The sequence below is a fragment of the Culex quinquefasciatus genome, chromosome 2 (genome assembly GCF_015732765.1).
Source record: "Culex quinquefasciatus strain JHB chromosome 2, VPISU_Cqui_1.0_pri_paternal, whole genome shotgun sequence".
NCBI lineage: Eukaryota > Metazoa > Arthropoda > Insecta > Diptera > Culicidae > Culex > Culex quinquefasciatus.
In genome coordinates this window covers 145,474,279-145,494,629 of record NC_051862.1, presented here as the reverse complement: position 1 = coordinate 145,494,629, position 20,351 = coordinate 145,474,279, and the positions used below count along the sequence as shown (strand labels likewise).

At 32.8% G+C, this 20,351-nt stretch overlaps 1 protein-coding gene across 3 annotated transcripts in view; it reads right to left on the bottom strand.

The window, feature by feature from the left end:
* The window catches only part of LOC6044608 (inactive dipeptidyl peptidase 10), a 367,926-nt gene that overhangs the window by 45,157 nt on the left and 302,418 nt on the right, over window positions 1–20,351 (bottom strand). For all 3 annotated transcript variants that reach the window (XM_038251316.1, XM_038251315.1, XM_038251317.1), the window contains 2 exons: window positions 13,736–13,947; window positions 8,926–9,085 (listed from right to left, as the gene is read on the bottom strand). In XM_038251316.1, the coding sequence (XP_038107244.1) occupies window positions 8,926–9,085; window positions 13,736–13,947 (372 nt within the window). The remainder of the gene's footprint in view (window positions 1–8,925; window positions 9,086–13,735; window positions 13,948–20,351) is intronic.

Below are 20,351 nucleotides of genomic sequence, written 5' to 3'. Positions count from 1 at the left end.
AAGAGAATGCATGCAAAATATGTATTTTCTAACCATTTTTCCTCAGAATTTCCAAATTAAAATGACTTGTTGTGCTTCGAATCCCGGACACTCATAAAAGTTGATTCGAAATCCGGACACTTTTGATTCGAATTCCGGACACTCGATTTTACTTATGAATCACACAAATTTGGGCCAAAATTTTAGTGAATGGCATTGTTGAGGTCTCAAATAAGATGTTAACATCAAAACAATCGATATTTTGTATAAATAATTGCAAGATTTGAAGGAAATCAGAACCAAAAAATTCTGCTTTGCCTTCCCGTTGCTTCGGACGCCTATGAAATATTTCAGCAGAAATGTTTCACAGTTTTGGTAATCACATTATTTAATTTAATTTAATTGTTTTAGCATTGGCCACAGCGTCCAAACATATCTAAAATGAAAGTTGATGTTAAAATTCATCAAAAAACACAGTTAAGACAATAATTATGTGAACTTATATCCACATAATTGATAAAACAAGATGAAGTGTCCGGGTTCCGAAGCGTCCGGGAATTTGAATCATGACGTTAGAATCTGAAGCAATGCGATGGGCTTTGGGATTGTTGAAATTTGTTTTTATTTACAGTATAAAAATTTGTTCTTTTTTTATGTTGAGTATTAAAAAAGAATTAATTTTAATAATTTTGTGTTTGTTTTCTTGTTGCTTTTTGATTTTTTTTTTAATTTTTAGTTTTTAGTTTTTAGTTTTTAGTTTTTAGTTTTTAGTTTTTAGTTTTTAGTTTTTAGTTTTTAGTTTTTAGTTTTTAGTTTTTAGTTTTTAGTTTTTAGTTTTTAGTTTTTAGTTTTTAGTTTCTAGTTTTTAGTTTTTAGTTTTTAGTTTTTAGTTTTTAGTTTTTAGTTTTTAGTTTTTAGTTTTTAGTTTTTAGTTTTTAGTTTTTAGTTTTTAGTTTTTAGTTTTTAGTTTTTAGTTTTTAGTTTTTAGTTTTTAGTTTTAGTTTTTAGTTTTTAGTTTTAGTTTTTAGTTTTTAGTTTTTAGTTTTTAGTTTTTAGTTTTTAGTTTTTAGTTTTTAGTTTTTAGTTTTTAGTTTTTAGTTTTTAGTTTTTAGTTTTTAGTTTTTTTTTAGTTTTTAGTTTTTAGTTTTTAGTTTTTAGTTTTTAGTTTTTAGTTTTTAGTTTTTAGTTTTTAGTTTTTAGTTTTTAGTTTTAGTTTTTAGTTTTTAGTTTTTAGTTTTTAGTTTTTAGTTTTTAGTTTTTAGTTTTTAGTTTTTAGTTTTTAGTTTTTAGTTTTTAGTTTTTAGTTTTTAGTTTTTAGTTTTTAGTTTTTAGTTTTTAGTTTTTAGTTTTTAGTTTTTAGTTTTTAGTTTTTAGTTTTTAGTTTTTAGTTTTTAGTTTTTAGTTTTTAGTTTTTAGTTTTTAGTTTTTAGTTTTTAGTTTTTAGTTTTTAGTTTTTAGTTTTTAGTTTTTAGTTTTTAGTTTTTAGTTTTTAGTTTTTAGTTTTTAGTTTTTAGTTTTTAGTTTTTAGTTTTTAGTTTTTTAGAATGACATGAAAATTTGGTTTATTTTTCTTTACAAAATTGTGAAAAAACAAACAATTTAGTTAGTGTCATCGTGTTATTATACCCCATGTTTCGATTATGTTTCTATTTAAAAATGAAAACCCGTTTTGTTAATCTTGAGACGTCTCAATCTGCCTTTACCAGGGCCGTATCTAAGGGGGGTGTTATGGGTGTTCAACACCCCCCATGGAAAAAATGGCTTACACCCCTAACGCCCCGACAAAAACAAGGCCCGAAGGGCCGCCATTTTTTATGAATATCAAAATTTAGTCACCCAGGAAAAAACTTCACTCTCACTAGGTACGCCATCATGTGAAAACTCAACTCTCAGTAAATACGCCCTCATAAAAACATTTGACGCTAAGAAAAAAAACTCCACTTTCAAAAACACGCCCTTCTAAAAATATTTAAAACTACCATGTTCGTTGACGCCTAGAGGAAAACTACACTCTCGCTAAATACGCCTTTCTAACGCTCCTTTGATCGTTGACGTCTAGAGAAAAATTGAACTGTTACTAAATACGCCCTCATAAAAATATTTGAAAAAAAAGCTGATCGTTGACTCCCAGAGAAAACTCAACTCTCTTTCGATACGCCCTTACAAAAAATATTTAAAATAAACTTTGACCGTTGACGCCTAGAAAAAAACAAATTTCTCACTAAATACGCCCTTCTGAAAAGATTTTAAAAATCGTTGACGCCAAAAAATAAACTCAACACCCACTAAATACGCCCTCCGAAAAATAATTTAAACAAATTTGATCGTTGTCGCCTAGAGAAAACTCACCTCTCACTAAATACGCCCTCAAAAAATATTTAAAAAAAAGCTTCGATCGTTGACGCCTAGAGCAAAACTAAACTCTTACTAAATACGCCCTCATACAAATTTTTGCAAAAAAAACTGAATGTTCACATTCACTAAATACGACCTCAAGAAAATATTTAAAAAAAACTTTGATCGTTGATGCCTTGAAAATAACTCAACTTGCACTAAATACGCCTTCATAAAATAATTTAAAAAAAAAAACATTGATCGTTGACGCTTTAAAAAAATCAAACTTTCACTAAATACGCCCTCAAGAAAATATAAAAGAAAACTTTGATCGTTGACGCCTTGAAAAAAGCTAAACTCTCGCTTAAAACGCCTTCATAAAAATAATGTAAAAAAACTTTGATCGCTGACGCCTTGAAAAAAACTAAACTCTCACTTCATAAAAATAATTAAAAAACTTTGATCGTTGACGCCTTGACTAAAACTTAATTCACTAGATACGCCTTAATAAAATAAAAAAAAAAATACTTTCATCGTTGACGCCAAGAGAAAAACTTAACATTTACTAAATACTTTGGTCATTGACACCAAGAGAAAAACTTTACTGTCACTAAATGCGACTCATAAAAATATAAAAAAATGATCATTGATGGCCACCGAAAAACTCAACTCTCACTAAATACGCCCTCAAGAAAATATAAAAAAAAAACTTTGATCGTTGACGCCTTGAAAAAAAAACTAAACTCTCGCTTAACACGCCTTCATAAAAATAATTTTAAAAAACATTGATCGCTGATGCCTCGACAAAACTCCACATTCACTTAATACGACCTAAATATTTAAAAAAAAAAATTAAAAAAAAAACTTCAATCGTTGACGCCTTGAAAATAACTCAACTTGGACTAAATACGCCTTCATAAAATTATTTTGAAAAAATTTTGATCGTTGACGCCCTGAAAAAACCAAACTTTCACTAAATACGCCCTCAAAAAAATACAAAAAAACTTTGATCTTTGACGCCTTTCAAATAACTCAACTTGCATTAAATACGCCTTCATAAAATAATTTAAAAAAATCTTTGATCGTTGACGCCCTGAAAAAAACAAAACTTTCACTTAATACGCCCTCAAGAAATTATAAAAAAAAAACTTTGATCGTTGACGCCTTTAAAATAACTCAACTTGCATTAAATACGCCTTCATAAAATAATAAAAAAAAACTTTGATCGTTTACGCCCTGAAAAAAAAACTTAACTCTCGCTTAATACGCCTTCATAAAAATAATTTTAAAAAACATTGATTGCTGATGCCTCGAAAAAATTCCACATTTACTTAATACGACCTAAATATTTAAAAAAAAATATTTAGAAAAAACTTTAATCGTTGACGTCTTGAAAATAACTCAACTTGGACTAAAAACGGCTTCATAAAAATATTAAAAAAAAACTTTGATCGTTGACGCTCTGAAAAAAACAAACTTTCACTAAATACGCCCTCAAGAAATTATAAAAAAAAACTTTGATCGTTGACGCCTTTAAAATAACTCAACTTGCATTAAATACGCCTTCATAAAATAATAAAAAAAAACCTTTGATCGTTGACGCCCTGAAAAAAAAAACAAACTTTCACTAAATACGCCCTCAAGAAAATATTTTAAAAAAACTTTGATCGTTGACGCCTTAAAAATAACTCAACTTGCATTAAATACGCCTTCATAAAAAAATAAAAAAAAAAAACTTTGATCGTTGACGCCTTGAAAAAACAAAACTTTCACTAAATACGCTCTCAAGAAATTATTAAATAAAACATTGATCGCTGACGCCTTTAAAATAACTCAACTTGCATTAAATACGCCTTCATAAAATAATTAAAAAAAAACTTTGATCGTTGACGCCCTGAAAAAAACAAACTTTCACTAAATACGCCCTCAAAAAAATATATTAAAAAAACTTTGATCGTTGACGCCTTTAAAATAACTCAACTTGCATTAAATACGCCTTCATAAAATAATTAAAAAAAACTTTGATCGTTGACGCCCTGAAAGAAAAACAAACATTCACTAAATACGCCTTGAAAATAACTCAACTTGCATTAAATACGCCTTCATAAAATAATTTAAAAAAAACATTGATCGTTGACGCCCTGAAAAAAAACAAACTTTCACTAAATACGCCATCAAGAAAATATTAAAAAAAAAAACTTTGATCGTTAACGCCCTTAAAATAACTCAACTTGCATTAAATACGCCTTCATAAAATAATTAAAAAAAAAAAAAAAGCTTTGATCGTTGACGCCCTGAAAAAACCAAACATTCACTAAATACGCCCTCAAGAAAATATAAAAAAAACTTTGATCGTTGACGCCTTGAAAAAAACTAAACTCTCGCTTAATACGCCTTCATAAAAATAATTAAAAAAAAAACTTTGATCGTTGACGCCTTGACTAAAACTTAATTCCCACTAGATACGCCTTAATAAAATAAAAATAAATACTTTCATCATTGACGCCAAGAGAAAAACTTAACATTTACTAAATACTTTGGTCATTGACACCAAGAGAAAAACTTTACTCTCACTAAATGCGCTTCATAAAATATTAAAAAAAGATCATTGATGGCCACCGAAAAACTCAACTCTCACTAAATACGCCCTAAAGAAAATATTAAAAAAAACTTTAATCGTTCACGCCTTAAAAAAAACTAAAGTTTAGCTTAACCAAAAGCTTAACCCTCTAACGCCCATGGTTACTCCAAACACCACTAAATTTTGTCTTCAAAACTAAATTTCTCTGCAACCATGCATGTTTTCAACCTGATTCAACTTGCGTTAGTTTATATAGATTGTTAGCTTATAACCATTAGAATTTTATCCAATTTGATCGGTCCAGTTAGTTATGGTGAAAAACGTTAAAATCTCGATTTTGCTCTGGGCAGGAAGGGGTTAATACGCCCTCATAAAAATATTTCAAAAAATACTTTGATCGTTGTCGCCAAAACAAAAACTTAACTTCTACCAGATACGCCATTAGAAAAATATTTTGGAAAAAAAGACACTTTGATAGTTAACACACAGAGAAAAATCGAAATCTCACTAAAAACGACTAGCTATTTTTATTATAAAGCCTTCGACTAACTGGATAGGCCCTTCTGGATTTTAAGTAAAATAGTTACTTAGATCGTTATCGGCCAAATCCAAATCCAAATTTGACTTTGTAACGCCAAAGTGATTTTTTTAAATTGGGTCTACTTTTTCTGATCCTGCTGAAATTTGGATTTGAAACTGTTTAATTTAAAAAAAAACTTTGTCAAATATTTTGGAAATAAAAAATGATTAAGCAATATTCGACTGCTATTTTTAAAAGAAATTTGACGCTGATTCAATTCATCGTCATCATTTTGATTAAAATCAAACATGCAGCATTTTGAACAATTAAAAAAATGTATCATGTATCGATGTAGGTAAATTCTGCTACTGCAAGCTTATACATTTGAAATTCACAAGAGATTTCAACTTGCCCTAACAAGTAAAGTTTGATTCGAATCAAAAATTTGATGACGCAATATAATTCAGCGTTTCTTAAAAAAGCAGTCGAGTTTTGCTCTATTTTTTTTTGTATCCAAGATATAACCATTTGAAAACTGAATAAAAAAAATAGGTGAAAATCGTAAAACTATGGGGCGGTGCCAAAAAAAGAAGGGATTTTGCATGTTTCGATAGGATAAACAACTCCGCAAAATTTTAAGCATGTTCAGAAAAAGTCGATTTCGAGTGGTCGAGTGGTTCACGAGGCTTCGTGAAATGGCCTCGTAAGCAATTATATGGGCAGCTGTCAAACTTCTATGGAAAGTTGTACGGACAAATTAATGTTTTTTTTATTTATGAAGTTTTCACAACTAGGAATATTGTTTGCTTATATGTTGGGCAACAAAAATTATTTTTGTCTAATAAATTTAAATATTAGGCCATATAACCATATAACTAAAATCATACCATAAATGGAACCATAAAAAATCGTTAAAAATACAACTTTGTATAATATGAAATTCACCCAAAGAATGCAACCATTTTTCAAAACTCACTTCAAATATTGTAAAACTTTGAGTTATGATTTCATGAAATAGTGTTTCAAGTTAAATAACGTTAGAAATTAGATTTTGACGCAAATTCAATGATTATCTATTTATTCACAAGTTGAAAATACTAATTTGCCATGAAAACATTATTTCTGCTTGATGTATTTTTTCATTTCAACTTTATGGCCACTGAGACAAATTTAAAAGCAATTTTATTGTTGTGGAGCATAGATTTTCACTGTCCAAACACTTTGATTAAAAAAATACTTCTCAACACAAAATCCTAATAATTTTTTTTGTTATTTGGTACGAACAAATCTCGCTGATGTCTTCGGCAAACTTGTTCCTTAAAACACGAACTATAAGCTCATGATATTTAAGAAAAATGAAAAACGGCGAAAACCAAAACGCATAGTTGATTTCCATTTTAAATTGATTTGGCTTGGGATGGCTCAAGTTGTGTACAGGTAAAATAGGCTCTCCTTTAAAATTTTCCCGAAAAATTTGGAGGCAAAAAAAATTACTGATGATAAAAAAAAATAATTGAAAAAAAACAATCTAAACTATTAAGGATGCAATAACGTTATTTCAATATTTTCAATCACATATATCACATCAATAATATATGCATGAATAACAATATTTTCATGAACTTATTGATGTTTAGATAATTTTTTAGCGTTACTGTTACAATATATAAAGCAAATTTCAGGTTTTTTTGGTACTCATTTGTTGACTATATACGCCTTTCCTATAACACACATGCACCCCTAACGCCTTATGGGAGGAAACACCCCCCATTGAAGAATCCTGGATACGGGCCTGGCCTTTACAATCACTTTTACGTCATAAAAGTGCAGCGTTCGTAGCGGCTCAGCCATAGAATCAACCATAAAACGAGGACGCTTCAAATTCCGTATTCCACAAGACGACCAACTTCAACTATGCCACGTTTGCATCGTGAACAATCTTGTTGGCTCACACATCAGAAATTGGGTAAACACGTTCAAGTTGTTCGAGCTCGGAACTTGTTGCAGATTATTTTGCTTCCCTCAACTCACACACATACTCAGTTGAAGCAGCTGCACTACACAGAAAAAATATGTATATTTACACAGCACGTAATTACTGTTTCTTATGTAAACTCACTCAATGTAATGTTGAAATATGATGTAAAGAGTAAAAAGTCATGGAAATTACTCCAATGTAAATCTAAATCTAATGTAAATCATGAATCTAATGGAAACGTTGAGCATGGAAACTCAAATCTGATGAATTTCTACCCGTGTTCGGCTTCCTGTAAATTCCTATTTAATGTAAATCATATATCCAATGTATTTCTGCCAAACGTTGACTTCAAAACTACCCGAACTAAAAATAGTTATATTTGGTTCTCTTTCTATCGCTCTCATACTTCGCTGGCCCACTGCCTGAGCCTCGCCCTGAACAAGTTGATGCTTTAATCGCTCGTTTATAAAATGCGAAGATGGCTCAGTCGGCAGCGGGTAGCAGCAGTAACACCGAACATCCTACCCGTCGTCCGTTCGATTCCAGTCCAGCGTTTTTCCACTTGGCCGTCGACGAGAAAGCGTCCCCTACCTGTGAAACAACATTTTAAAATCATAATTTCCTTTTGCTGTCCGTTTCACTCATTTTAAAATAGAACATAGGCCACACCCTTTTCCTACTGCAATCCAAGTCGAGCTTCTCATTCCCATTGGCCAATCAGAATCAGTTGATTTGAACTAATGTAAATTCAAAACTAATGTAAATTCCAAAATTAATGTAAATTTTCAAAACTAATGTAAATTTCCAATGAATATAATGTAAATTTCCAATGAACCTAATGTAAATATACATCATTTATCATGATACCTTTTGGTACATGATAAATAATGTAAATTTACATAAATATTTTTTTCTGTGTAGATCAAAACATAAAGCGCTCTACAAGCTTTAGTTCAGTTTTTTTATGTACCTTCTGTTGTAGACCCAGTTTAGTTTAGTGGATTTACGATAGACCGTAGCATAAGCAAGTGGGTGCAAAAGTTCTGCTTAAATTGGAACGGGGGAGGGAAAAACTTTCATGTATGTTTAATCGTGTCGGGAAAAGTTTTCCCCCCTAACCCATCATGGTGTTTCCCCATGTCGATTGAATCGAACTTACTTGCGATGGTTACTTTATCGTTTTCATTAGGAGAAAATTCGCCCCCTAGAACCGGTCCGGCAACTTGTACTGTCCATTTTGGTTAGATCAAAGACAAACAGAAGTTTTTTTTTTTAAATTTTCTCTATTTTCAGCAGTTTATTTAAATTAAAAAAAAATGTGCTTTGGAAAACTTCGTGGATGTTTGGTAATTTCATTTTCATTTTTAATGTTTGGTTTATTATAATATTCTGGCAATGTGTCATTCAAAAATTACTATTTGTCTTAATTTTTCACTCGTCTACAAATCTGTGATAGAGTCTAACTTTGAAGTTCAAACCCTACCTCCCCTCCCACCCAAAAATGAACAACGTGAACGATATAAGACCTCTTACCTCAACGATCGAATCTCCGGGTACAGATTGATATCGCCGTTGGCCATTCCGTACCAGGAGAACTGTTGCTCCTGGACCTGCGAATCGTTGAAGCTGCCGTACAGCATCAGGTGGCCGTCGTTGGACAGCCAGATCGCCTTGTTGCTCTGCAGGATCTCCTCTGGATAACGTGGTTAGTTTTTTTGTTTTGCATTTCAGCGCGAATGATGGCGTAGCATGTGTCGGTGACAGAAAAACCGGTGAAATAAAGAAGAAAAAACGAGTAAATTAATTAAAAAATAATTAAAACGTTCCCCACAGCAACATCGCGCGCGGGAAACCAGCTGCACACAATGCCGTTGGTTCATCGCGTTAACGTTAAAAGAGGAAAATGTGGAAATGTTTGTGGGAAATTTCGATGGGCAAAAACACGAGGATGCGGTTGTCCCGGTTTGTGGGTAATCATTTGTGGATTCTCGTGTTGCATGACTGAACACAATCGCCAATGTTTGCGGTTGATTGGACATGAGGGCCCCTGTTATGTCTGTCCCGCATTTTTACTTTGAGTGTTGAAATAGTGTCAAATTTAAACGATTGTTTGGTTTTTATTAAATTTGCTTATTTTGTGTTTTATAATATTCCGACATTTTGAATTATCAATCAAGGTTTTAACTAGTTCTTTTTCAATAACTAAATCTACTGGAACAATAAGGAAACGTTGCCAATTTTGTCTTGGTCGTATTTATATTTTCATAAAACATTCATAAAGCTAAGCGATTTACCTACATCCATTGTTTTTGCCTTCTTCACCTTACTGAGGAAAGGCTATAAAATCACTCGAAAAATGAACTTTTTATTCAGACCTCCTAGATCTACCGTCATTTATACATATCGACTCAGAATCACCAGCTGAGCAAATGTCTGTGTGTTTGGCTGTATGTAGACACCGACACCGAATCAATGTCACTGGACTATCTCGTCACTGACTAAGCCTATTTTGACCGTATTGACCTCATTCGATTCGTCTTGGGGTTTCATAAGCTCCTATTGAAATTTATATGATTTTGTAAAGTACATCAAAAGTTATGCTCAAAAAACTGCTGCATATAAATTTCACAATTTGCAAAAAAGGGTGGTTTTTGCATGAAAACCTGTCATATTATATATTTTTAGAATGGTTTTGATATGACCTTTCTTGTGGATTAAGAATTTTCAAGATCTGACTTACCTATCAAAACTTACAAGAAGTTTAAAAAAATGGTCTGAATTTACATAACCTCAAATGGTCGGGGCTGATCGCTACGAAAAAGCCATGTAGAGGGATGCCATTTGGTGGATTAAGTAACGTCATGAAATATTTTGATTAATAAATATGAACTGTAGTTTTCATTTGCAGCAAATGAGCAAATTTACAACTAGTTTTGATATTTTGTCAAGTTAATATTGAAGCAATGTTCGCAGAAATCAGCCCGTTTTGTTTTTTTTAATTGTGGATATGCCTTAATCTTTTATACAATTGTCATGGTTCATCCATACGCGATATTTGAATATTCAAAAAGAGTTTGTAATAAGAGTTCGTACACCCACATTCTGTGATAAAACATGTGAAAAATTGACAGTTTGCCAAAAATCTAGTACTACGCATTGTTCGGAAACTCATGTCGAACATTTTGCCACAAAAAGCTCATTAAAGATTATGTGAAACACCTTTGAGAAAAATCACGTAACTTAAACAAGTTTTGATTGTTGCAAATGATAAGTATAAAAATAGCAAATATGTCGAGTTTCGAAGGGGTTCAAAAACTGGCGTCCCCTTTAAAGTCATACTTTGGTAACTTAAAAATTTACCTTCAAGAAAGTTTTTTAAAAAATATTGATTTTCATACAGATCCAAATAAGTCAAAATTATTTTGAATTCATTTTTTATGTAAAACGAAATTTACAATGAAAATAAACATTAGTGAAATTTTTATGAAGTGCACCGTTTTCATGTCATAGTTATTCTTGGGTTTTTCTCTTTTTCATATCACTTTTTCATGATCACTATATGTTTAAAAAACAACATCTGAAAAAATTTTGCCATTTTGAAAAAAGTTATTTCAAATTATTTTTATTTCATAAGCAATATTTGAAAATGTCACAAAAAAGTGTTTTTAGTCATTATTTTATAATAAAATTCATTTGTTTATCATTTAGAGCAAAAAAAAAAAACAAAAAAAATTTCGAAACATTTAAAAAACTGTGCCTTTTTTTAAATACCTATTGGAATTGTTAAGTTAAATTAAAAAAAAAAAAAATTGAAAATGTTATCCAAATTTCCCCAAGTTGTCTGAAGTTTGATTGAAAATTAGGTTTTATATCAAAAATAGAAGCCCTTTTGAATTTATGTTCTGAAAATTTATTATTTTTGCCTCAAAACACGCCTGGATTTTTTAAAAGGTCATTTGTTTAATGAAAAATAGTGCTTTTTTGAAACCAATTTTCAGGGACAAAAAAAGACTTAAAAACAAGCAAATATTTATTTTTTTTATAATTTTGTTTCGGTGTAGTCTTCGTCCATACCTATAACTTTTCTAAGATTTAGAGCTTTGGTGTCTTCGGGACAAATGATTAGGGTCAATAGGGGCATCTTTTGGTATGGTGGACATTAGGATGGGCCAAATTTTAGGGTGGTTCAGAATTTTTATTTTGGCGGGATGACGAGATAGCGCTTCGGTGTCTTCAGAAAAGTTGTAGGGAACACCATTCTGAGCAACTTTGCTGAAGAGCACAAAGCTCTATCTTCAAACTGGAAGTTTCTGGAGCCATTTTTGTAATTAAGGTTGAGGTGTTAATGAAAAAATGAGTTTTTTGAATTTATCAACTCAGGCTTATGTCGTAGCGAGATAGTGTCTTCTAAACATTTGTAAAGCTTATCAAAACACACATTTATCTTCCAAGAGAGCGAAAATCGGACCTTCTAAACGAAAGTTATAGCCAAAATTCGACAAAAAAGACGCCATTTTGAAATGTGAATAACTTGAAAATGTGGTGGAGTTTGACCTCGTTCTTAGAAGGATCTGAAAGTACACATTCTAGAGTACATTTGCTGAAAATATTTCGGAGGTCTTTTTTGTTTAACTCATTTAATCTCAATTTGAAAATATAATAACTTTTGATAGAATTGACTAAAATTCGTTTTAAAAGAATAACAATGTTTATTTTGACAAGCTCTACAATTGTCTAGAAGGGCTCAAAAATGTACAAAATGATCTAGTGGTTGTAAAAGAAGAAACAAGTTTTAGCGGAAATATTTCAGGAACAAATTTAATTATAGCGAAATTAAAAGAAACAACTCGTCTCTTTGTATTCATAGTAAACTGATGATGTAATAATGCTTCATTGTGCATAAAGGAAGGCTTACACTCAATGCAAAAAAAAAACAATGTTATGGCCGAAATATCATAGAATTGCTCTTTTATGTAAAATTTCATTTTTAAGTGTATAGAATATCAAATCGTCGCTGTCATGCTAACTTGTCGGACGTGCATTTTTGTCACTTTCATATGAAAGAAGTTTCGATGTTGTCTTGCCATCTTGGCAATGCATAAAATGGTCAGCCAAACAAAACTTGTTTGTTATTGTTTACATGACGTGCTCTATTTTTCATGGTATATTCATGGTCAAATATTGAAACGTGTTTTTCTCGGAATGTCGAAATACGACAAACGACAAGATAGCAGGACAGCGTCGAAATGAGACATCTTATTGATTATTTTGTTTAGAAAACTTCTAAAACATGAACGAAACGAATGAAAGCCTAAATTTAAAACGAAAGTTCATGTTTGAAATCGCTAAACAATTTCACTTTGTAAGGGATTGATTAAAGTTATGTTTGCCTACAGGTTATCCATGTCATGAAAGATGCAACCAACTCGGTGTAAAGATAACAGAGACGATCTACTTGCAGCTAAGGTCAGCAAGTTCCGCCTGAAGAGACCTCTCCTACATTATTCGTGAAGTTGGTCGCATCCCGGCTGTGAGACCACAACGTTGACGACAACCCACTTACAACGGCTCTCGGTAGGGTTCACTGTTATGCGCAAGAATGGCGGTCATTCCGCTCTGGAGGGATTTTGGCCGCAACATTCCGCCACCAGCTTGTGGTCAGAACGCGTTGGATTGAATTGTCTGAATATGCTTCTGGTGGATGGCCCTTTCAGGACCTTGATTTTCAAATTTGATCTTGTTGAATTTCGTGTTAATTTTAATTGATAGTAATTTGGAATTATGTTCTCAGGAAAATAAACAACACAAGTTACATAAATCCATGAACTGCACAAATAATCCACTGCGAACATAACCCTTCAAGGGGTTCGTTTTGTTGTTCCCCACAGGGATGCGCTAAACCAAGAATTTATCCCGAATACGCGTTTACACAAGTAGTTACATTCAGTTACACAAAGGACAGATCAACATAACTAGTCGTTGTTGTGTTGGCATGACACAGTCACGTTCAAATATTGAAACGGGCAACAATTGCCACTTGTAGTACAACCAACTAACTGAAACGGAAATGTAAACACATAAAACGGTTATCAACACAAATCAGATTGACAGCTGTCAGTGGTAGGTATGTTTTGGTAAAATTCTGAACACTGTCAAACTGTCTTCGTTTGTTTACTTTTTCATTTTAGTGGTCACTTTGGCACATACCATACAAAGTTTTGAGCTTCACTCGAATTTCACTGAATGTAAACGTCAAATGACTCAAAATAACCCATATGACAAGTAAGCTCAACCATATCGATGGCAGAGCACTAGGGTGGTGGTGGTGATCATTTTTAATTACCCTCGTAAAGCCAATCGGGCACGCCATTGTAGATGATGCCCGGGATGGCGGTTTTGGTGAGCCGGTACGTCTGGGTGGCCCGCGCCGACGGCTTGTAGTAGATGTCGTACGTGTGCACCAGCACTATCGACTGGCCCCGGGGCGTGAACTCGGCGTGCAGCAGGAACGGCCACTCGTCATCGTCCGCCTTCAGGGTGAGCTGGATGGTTTCGCTGGAACGAGGAAGCGGGAGAAAATGCGGAATTTGAGCCTGGTGAGTAAATGTGGGTGTTTGTGTGTGTGGGGGGGAAGGATATTTACGTTTATGGTAATGGTACGTCGGTCAAGTGGCCCGGAGCGAATGTCTGGGATGTCCAGATTTTGGGACATTTTCAGCTAGTTTAGATGGAAGGACAATACGGGTTATGGTTGTGCCCTCGAGGGCATTGTTGCAAGATAAAGGATCTTTTTGAGATGACCAACGCATGAGAAATTTGAGATTTTTTAGATAAAAGCCAGGTATTTTCTCCATGTCAAAGTTTTCTGTGAGCTATTGAAGGTTAGTTGGTAAACTATCTAAGTAAAGAAAAAAATCAATCAGTTTAATTTATGTGAAGGCTTTAGAAAAAAACAAAGGGTGTAAACTGAAATTTCCAAAACATGTTGTATTCAAATCGTTGCCATACAAGTTTTCCTTAACGCTCGTCGTACTCATCCTACGCGATAACCTCGTTGGGTAAATGTACAACTCACGTTCAAAAAATCTTGTTATACAACTTGTTGCATAAACTACTACAGTTAAGGCTCGATTATCCGAAGTTTCGATTCATTGACAAGAAAATGTCATAATTTGGCCTCTAAAATGAATTCAAAATTTCCAAATCACTTTAAGAGAATTTTTGGGGTCATATTTTAGCAATACCTTTGGATTCGTTGGAAATAAGGGTGTTTTCCAAAATCTAACTTTTAAGGAATAATGTTTTTTGTCTTCTATAAAGTTGCCAATTCAACCCAAATTTTATATCTGAGCAGTTCTCTCAGATTTCGGTCATTCGATTTTTGTTTTGTTTTTTTAAATGGGTAATTCTCCGCCAACTCACACAGCAGTTGCCCCGACCCCTCTTCGATTTGCGTGAAACTTTGTCCTAAGGGGTAACTTTTGTCCCTGATCACGAATCCGAGGTTCGTTTTTTGATATCTCGTGACGGAGGGGCGGTACGACCCCTTCCATTTTGAACATGCGAAAAAGAGGTGTTTTTCAATAATTTGCAGCCTGAAACGGTGATGAGATAGAAATTTGGTGTCAAAGGGACTTTTATGTAAAATTAGACGCCCGATTTGATGGCGTACTCAGAATTCCGAAAAAACGTATTTTTCATCGAAAAAAACACTAAAAAAGTTTGAAAAATTCTCCCATTTTCCGTTACTCGACTGTAAAAAAATTTGGAACATGTCATTTTATGGGAAATTTAATGTACTTTTCGAATCTACATTGTCCCAGAAGGTTCATTTTTTCATTTAGAACAAAATTTTTCATTTTAAAATTTCGTGTTTTTTCTAACTTTGCAGGGTTATTTTTAGAGTGTAACAATGTTCTACAAAGTTGTAGAGCAGACAATTACAAAAATTTGATATATAGACATAAGGGGTTTGCTTAAAACATCACGAGTTATCGCGATTTTACGAAAAAAGTTTTGAAAAAGTTGGTCGTCATCGATCATGGCCGTTCATGGTCACCCGCGACAGACACGGACGACGAAACAAAGAGAAACGCAAAAAGTAACTTTTTCAAAACTTTTTTTCGTAAAATCGCGATAACTTGTGATGTTTATAAGCAAACCCCTTATGTCTATATATCAAAATTTTTGTAATTGTCTGCTCTAAAACTTTGTTGAACATTGTTACACTCTAAAAAATAACCCTGCAAAGTTAGAAAAAACACGAAATTTTAAAATGAAAAATTTTGTTCTAAATTAAAAAATGACCCTTCTGGGACAATGTAGATTCGAAAAGTACATTAAATTTCCCATAAAATGACATGTTCCAAATTTTTTTACAGTCGAGTAACGGAAAATGGGAGAATTTTAAAACTTTTTTAGTGTTTTTTCGATGAAAATACGTTTTTTCGAATTTTAGTACGCCATCAAATCGGGCGTCTAATTTTACATAAAAGTCCCTTTGACACCAAATTTCTATCTCATCACCGTTTCAGGCTGCAAATTATTGAAAAACACCTCTTTTTTCGCATGTTCAAAAATGGAAGGGGTCGTACCGCCCCTCCGTCACGAGATATCAAAAAACGGACCTCGGATTCGTGATCAGGGACAAAAGTTACCCTATAGGACAAAGTTTCACGCAAATCGAAGAGGGGTCGGGGCAACTTTTTCCGATTTCGTGTGAGTTGGTAGAGAATTACCCAAATCCGACTGAAACTTTTTCGGTGTCTTCGGTATGCCCAAAGAAGCCATTTTGCATCATTAGTTTGTCTATATAATTTTTCATACAAATTTGGCAGCTGTAGGGGAGAGTGAGGAGACTTGATCCCCGGGGACACTTGATCTCAAGCCTGTATCTCGTCAGCATGTGGGTAAATCAATTAGGGACCATCCATAAACCACGTGGACACTTTATGGGGGGGGGGGGTATGGTGATTTTCCACGATCCATACAAAAAAACATTTTTTTTGTATGGAAAATTGTCCACGGGGCTAACAGATTCCCAAAAAAGTGTCCACGTGGTTTATCGATGGTCCCTTAGCTTTGTTCTAGAAAGTTGTGCGAAATTAACTAAAACTCATTGTAGAAAACAGAGAAAAAAATTAAACAATGTTTAGATTGAGTTACACACATTTTTCTAAAACGAGCTGCAAAAAACTTCCAAGAGATTTTTTTTTCTTTGTTTTGATATGTATAGAAAACACTCAACAATTATTCACAAAAATATTTTTTATACATGAATTGTTTGATAAACTTTGCTTACGCATTTGATGTTAAATTTATCGTCATACTATTTTTACAATCAATTGTTTAAAAAAGTGCATTTAGGGAGACTTGATCCCTGCATTTTTACAGTCACTGGAATCAGCCTCAAGATTAATTAATTGGGCTGGGTTTTCATGCATTGTTTCCTTTAGTATAGTTGTACATAACTTACTGCAGTTTGAACCTTTTTCAAAAGTTTTGTAAACAAAAATTTCCAGATTTTGTAAACATGCTTAATTTTTGTCTAAAAAATAATATTTTAGGTTTTTAAAAATTTTACAAACTTTACTTGTTATATTTTGAGCACAAACGTACAGGTTTTATGTGAAATTGCTTTACTTTATAGAAAATTAAAAGTTTGGATGAATAAGAAACATTTTGCTTTTTTTTTTTTTTTTTTTTTTTATTGGGTTTAGAACCACTGCGACCATAGAGTTGATCTATTGCGGTGTACCCATTTTATTATCGCATATTTCAGGATGACACGTTACCATTGAGGGTAGCTGTCATTGGCTGATAATGCGGTATCTCCCAGTTTGGTGAGATTTCCAGAATGAAATCAACAACCTTGCTGGGGTTTTCATGCCAGATCTCAGCAGGACTTAAAATTGCCTTGTTAAGAATTCGCCTCCGTCTGACATATAGAGCGCTGCAGTCACATAATAGATGTTTTGCAGTTTCGGGTTCACAGTCACAGAACTGACAGATATCAGTTTGACTAAGCCCAAGCTTCTTCAAATGATATTTTGACGGACAGTGTCCTGTTATAAGCCCGATATATATTTTTAGGGTTGTTTTGTTCATTGTTATTATTCTTTTGATTTTTGTTTTGAAGGAGATATGAACTCTTTCGATTGTCTTAAAGATTGTGTTGTCATCCATTGTGTTTGAATCGTTGTTTCTTCGTATTTTGTAAATTCCATTGTCATCACACTTTTCGAGATTCCGCAGAAAGGCTCAGGTCCTATGAAGTACCCATCCGAGCCTTGTCTAGCAAGAGAATCAGCTTTTTCATTACCTTCTATTCCTTTATGTCCAGGAACCCAATACAGATGTACAAGGTTTCTAGAAGCAAGCTTTTTTAGGAGTACTATACATTCCCATACCAGCTTAGACCGGCACATGGGTGATTTTAGAGCATTTAATGCAGCTTGGCTGTCTGAGAAAATGCAGATTCTAGCATGTCTGTAGTTCCTTTTCAGGCAGATCGCTGCGCATTCTAATATTGCATAAATTTCTGCTAGAAATACAGTTGTCCACTGACCCATGGGTATAGATACACTAATACCCGGACCTGTAATTCCTGCACCCGTTTTATTTCCCATTTTTGATCCATCAGTGTAAAAAATGACCGATCCTGTTGGAACACATGGTCCTCCAGACTCCCATTCCTGGCGATTAGGCTCCGTTACTTTGAATGGTTTGTCGAGATCCAACTTGTTTTCCAACCAGTCTTCAGTCATAAAAACTCCTTGGGTTATTTTAATATGTGATAGAATTGTTAAATGTTCTGTGGTACTGTTTTCGTCTATATTTTGTGTTCTCCTTAGCCTTAGTGCACTCTTAACAGCTTCAATTTGCACATATATTGCTTAAGATTTCTTCAAAATGTTGAAAGGGGGATCAAGTTACCCCTAACATTTTTAAAATGCCGGTTAAGAATATTTTTTTAAAACGCTAGGCATGATTCGAAGAGTGTATCTGAGGAAATACCCTTATTAGCCAAACATAGAAGAATGTTTAAGCTTTCAATTCATGCAAAAAGTTTATAGTTTTGTGAGACATTGACAGAGTTATGTGCGATACAAAAAAAGGGGATCAAGTCTCCCCACTCTCCCCTACATACAAAAATGACATATGAAATTTCAAAAATCAGTATCTTTTGAAGAATTTTTTTGATCGATTTGGTGTCTTCGGCAAAGTTGTTGGTATGGATATGGAATACACTGGAAAAAAATGATACACGGTAAAATTTTTTTTGGTGATTTTTATTTAACTTTTTGTCACTAAAACTTGATTTGCAAAAAAAAAAACACTATTTTTTTCATTTTTTGTTATGTTTTAAAGGACATCAAATGCCAACTTTTCAGAAATTTTCAGGTTGTGCAAAAAATCTTTTACCGAGTTATGAATTTTTGAATCAATACTGTTTTTTGAAAAAATCGAAATATTGGTCGCAACAATTTTTCAACTTCATTTTTCAGTGTAAAACTAAACTTGCAATCAAAAAGTACTTTAGTGAAATTTTGATAAAGTGCCCCGATTTCAAGTTATTATTATATGCTTTATTGAACTTTGTTGATACGACCCTTAGTTGCTGAGATATTGCCATGCAAAGATTTAAAAACAGGAAAATTGATGTTTTCTTAGTCCCATCCAAACAACACACCATTTTCTAATGTCGAAATCTCAGCAACTAATAGTCCGATTTTCAATGTTAAAATATGAAACATTCGTGAAATTTTCCATTCTTTTCAAAAATATCTATTTTCGAAATATTTTCATAATTTTTAAACCAAGACTAACAATTTAAAAAGGCCAAACATTCAATATAACGCCCTTTTAAAATGTTAATCTTGATTTAAAAATTTTGAAAATATTTTTTTTCGAAAAAATCGAAAAATCAGCTTATTAATAAAAAAATTTAAAGGTGGGCAAACATGTGCACTAATTTTTAAAATGAAAAACTGCGACTATTTTCAAAAAAGTAACCTAAAAATTGATTTAACTTGAAAACGGTGCATTTTATCAAAATTTCACTAGAGTACTTTTTGATTGCAAACTTTTTACATCAAAAAATGAAGTTGAAAAATTGTTGCGACCAATTTTTCGATTTTTTGAAAAATATCAGTGTTGATTCAAAAATTCATAACTCGGTAAAAGATTTTTGGCACAATCTGAAAATTTGTGTTGTCCCCTAAAACATATAAAAAATAGTGTTTTTTTTTGCAAATCAAGTTTTAGTGACAAAAAGTTTAATAAAAAATCACAAATTTTTTTTAACGTGTATCATTTTTTTCCAGTGTAGTCCGTATCCATACCTACAACTTTGCCGAAGACACCAAATCGTTTAAAAAAATTACAGATTTTTGAATGTTCATACATCATTTTTGTATGGACAGCTGCCAAATTTGTATGGAAAATTATATGGGCAAACTAATGATGCAAAATGGCTTCTTTGGGCATACCGAAGGCACCGGAAAAGTTTCAGTCGGATTAAAAATACAAAAATTAAAATTGAAGAAAAAAGATCGATTTCGGAGAGAATTGCTCATCTCATCTTTCGGAGAGAATTGCTCATCTCAACCTCATCTTTCGGAGAGAATTGCTCATCTCAACCTTCTGCGGCCAAATTTAGAAAAAAGCAATTGTAATGTAATCTTTAGAGAATGTCATTCCGGACGCTTACAGAGATCTTAAAAATAAATATTTTTATAATTTGACAAGTCAATTTGGATTTAAGGGCCAAAAATCTTCATTTGAAAATGTCTAATTTTCAAAAGAAATTGTATGGGACCACCCTAACGAATTTAACGATCCATAAAAAATAATATGGCATTTTTGGTTACGCAAAAATAAAATAAGATAGTATTAGTTCAAAAGATCGCGTCTGTTTATACCACATCAAGTACACATTTAATTAGATTGAATGTTTA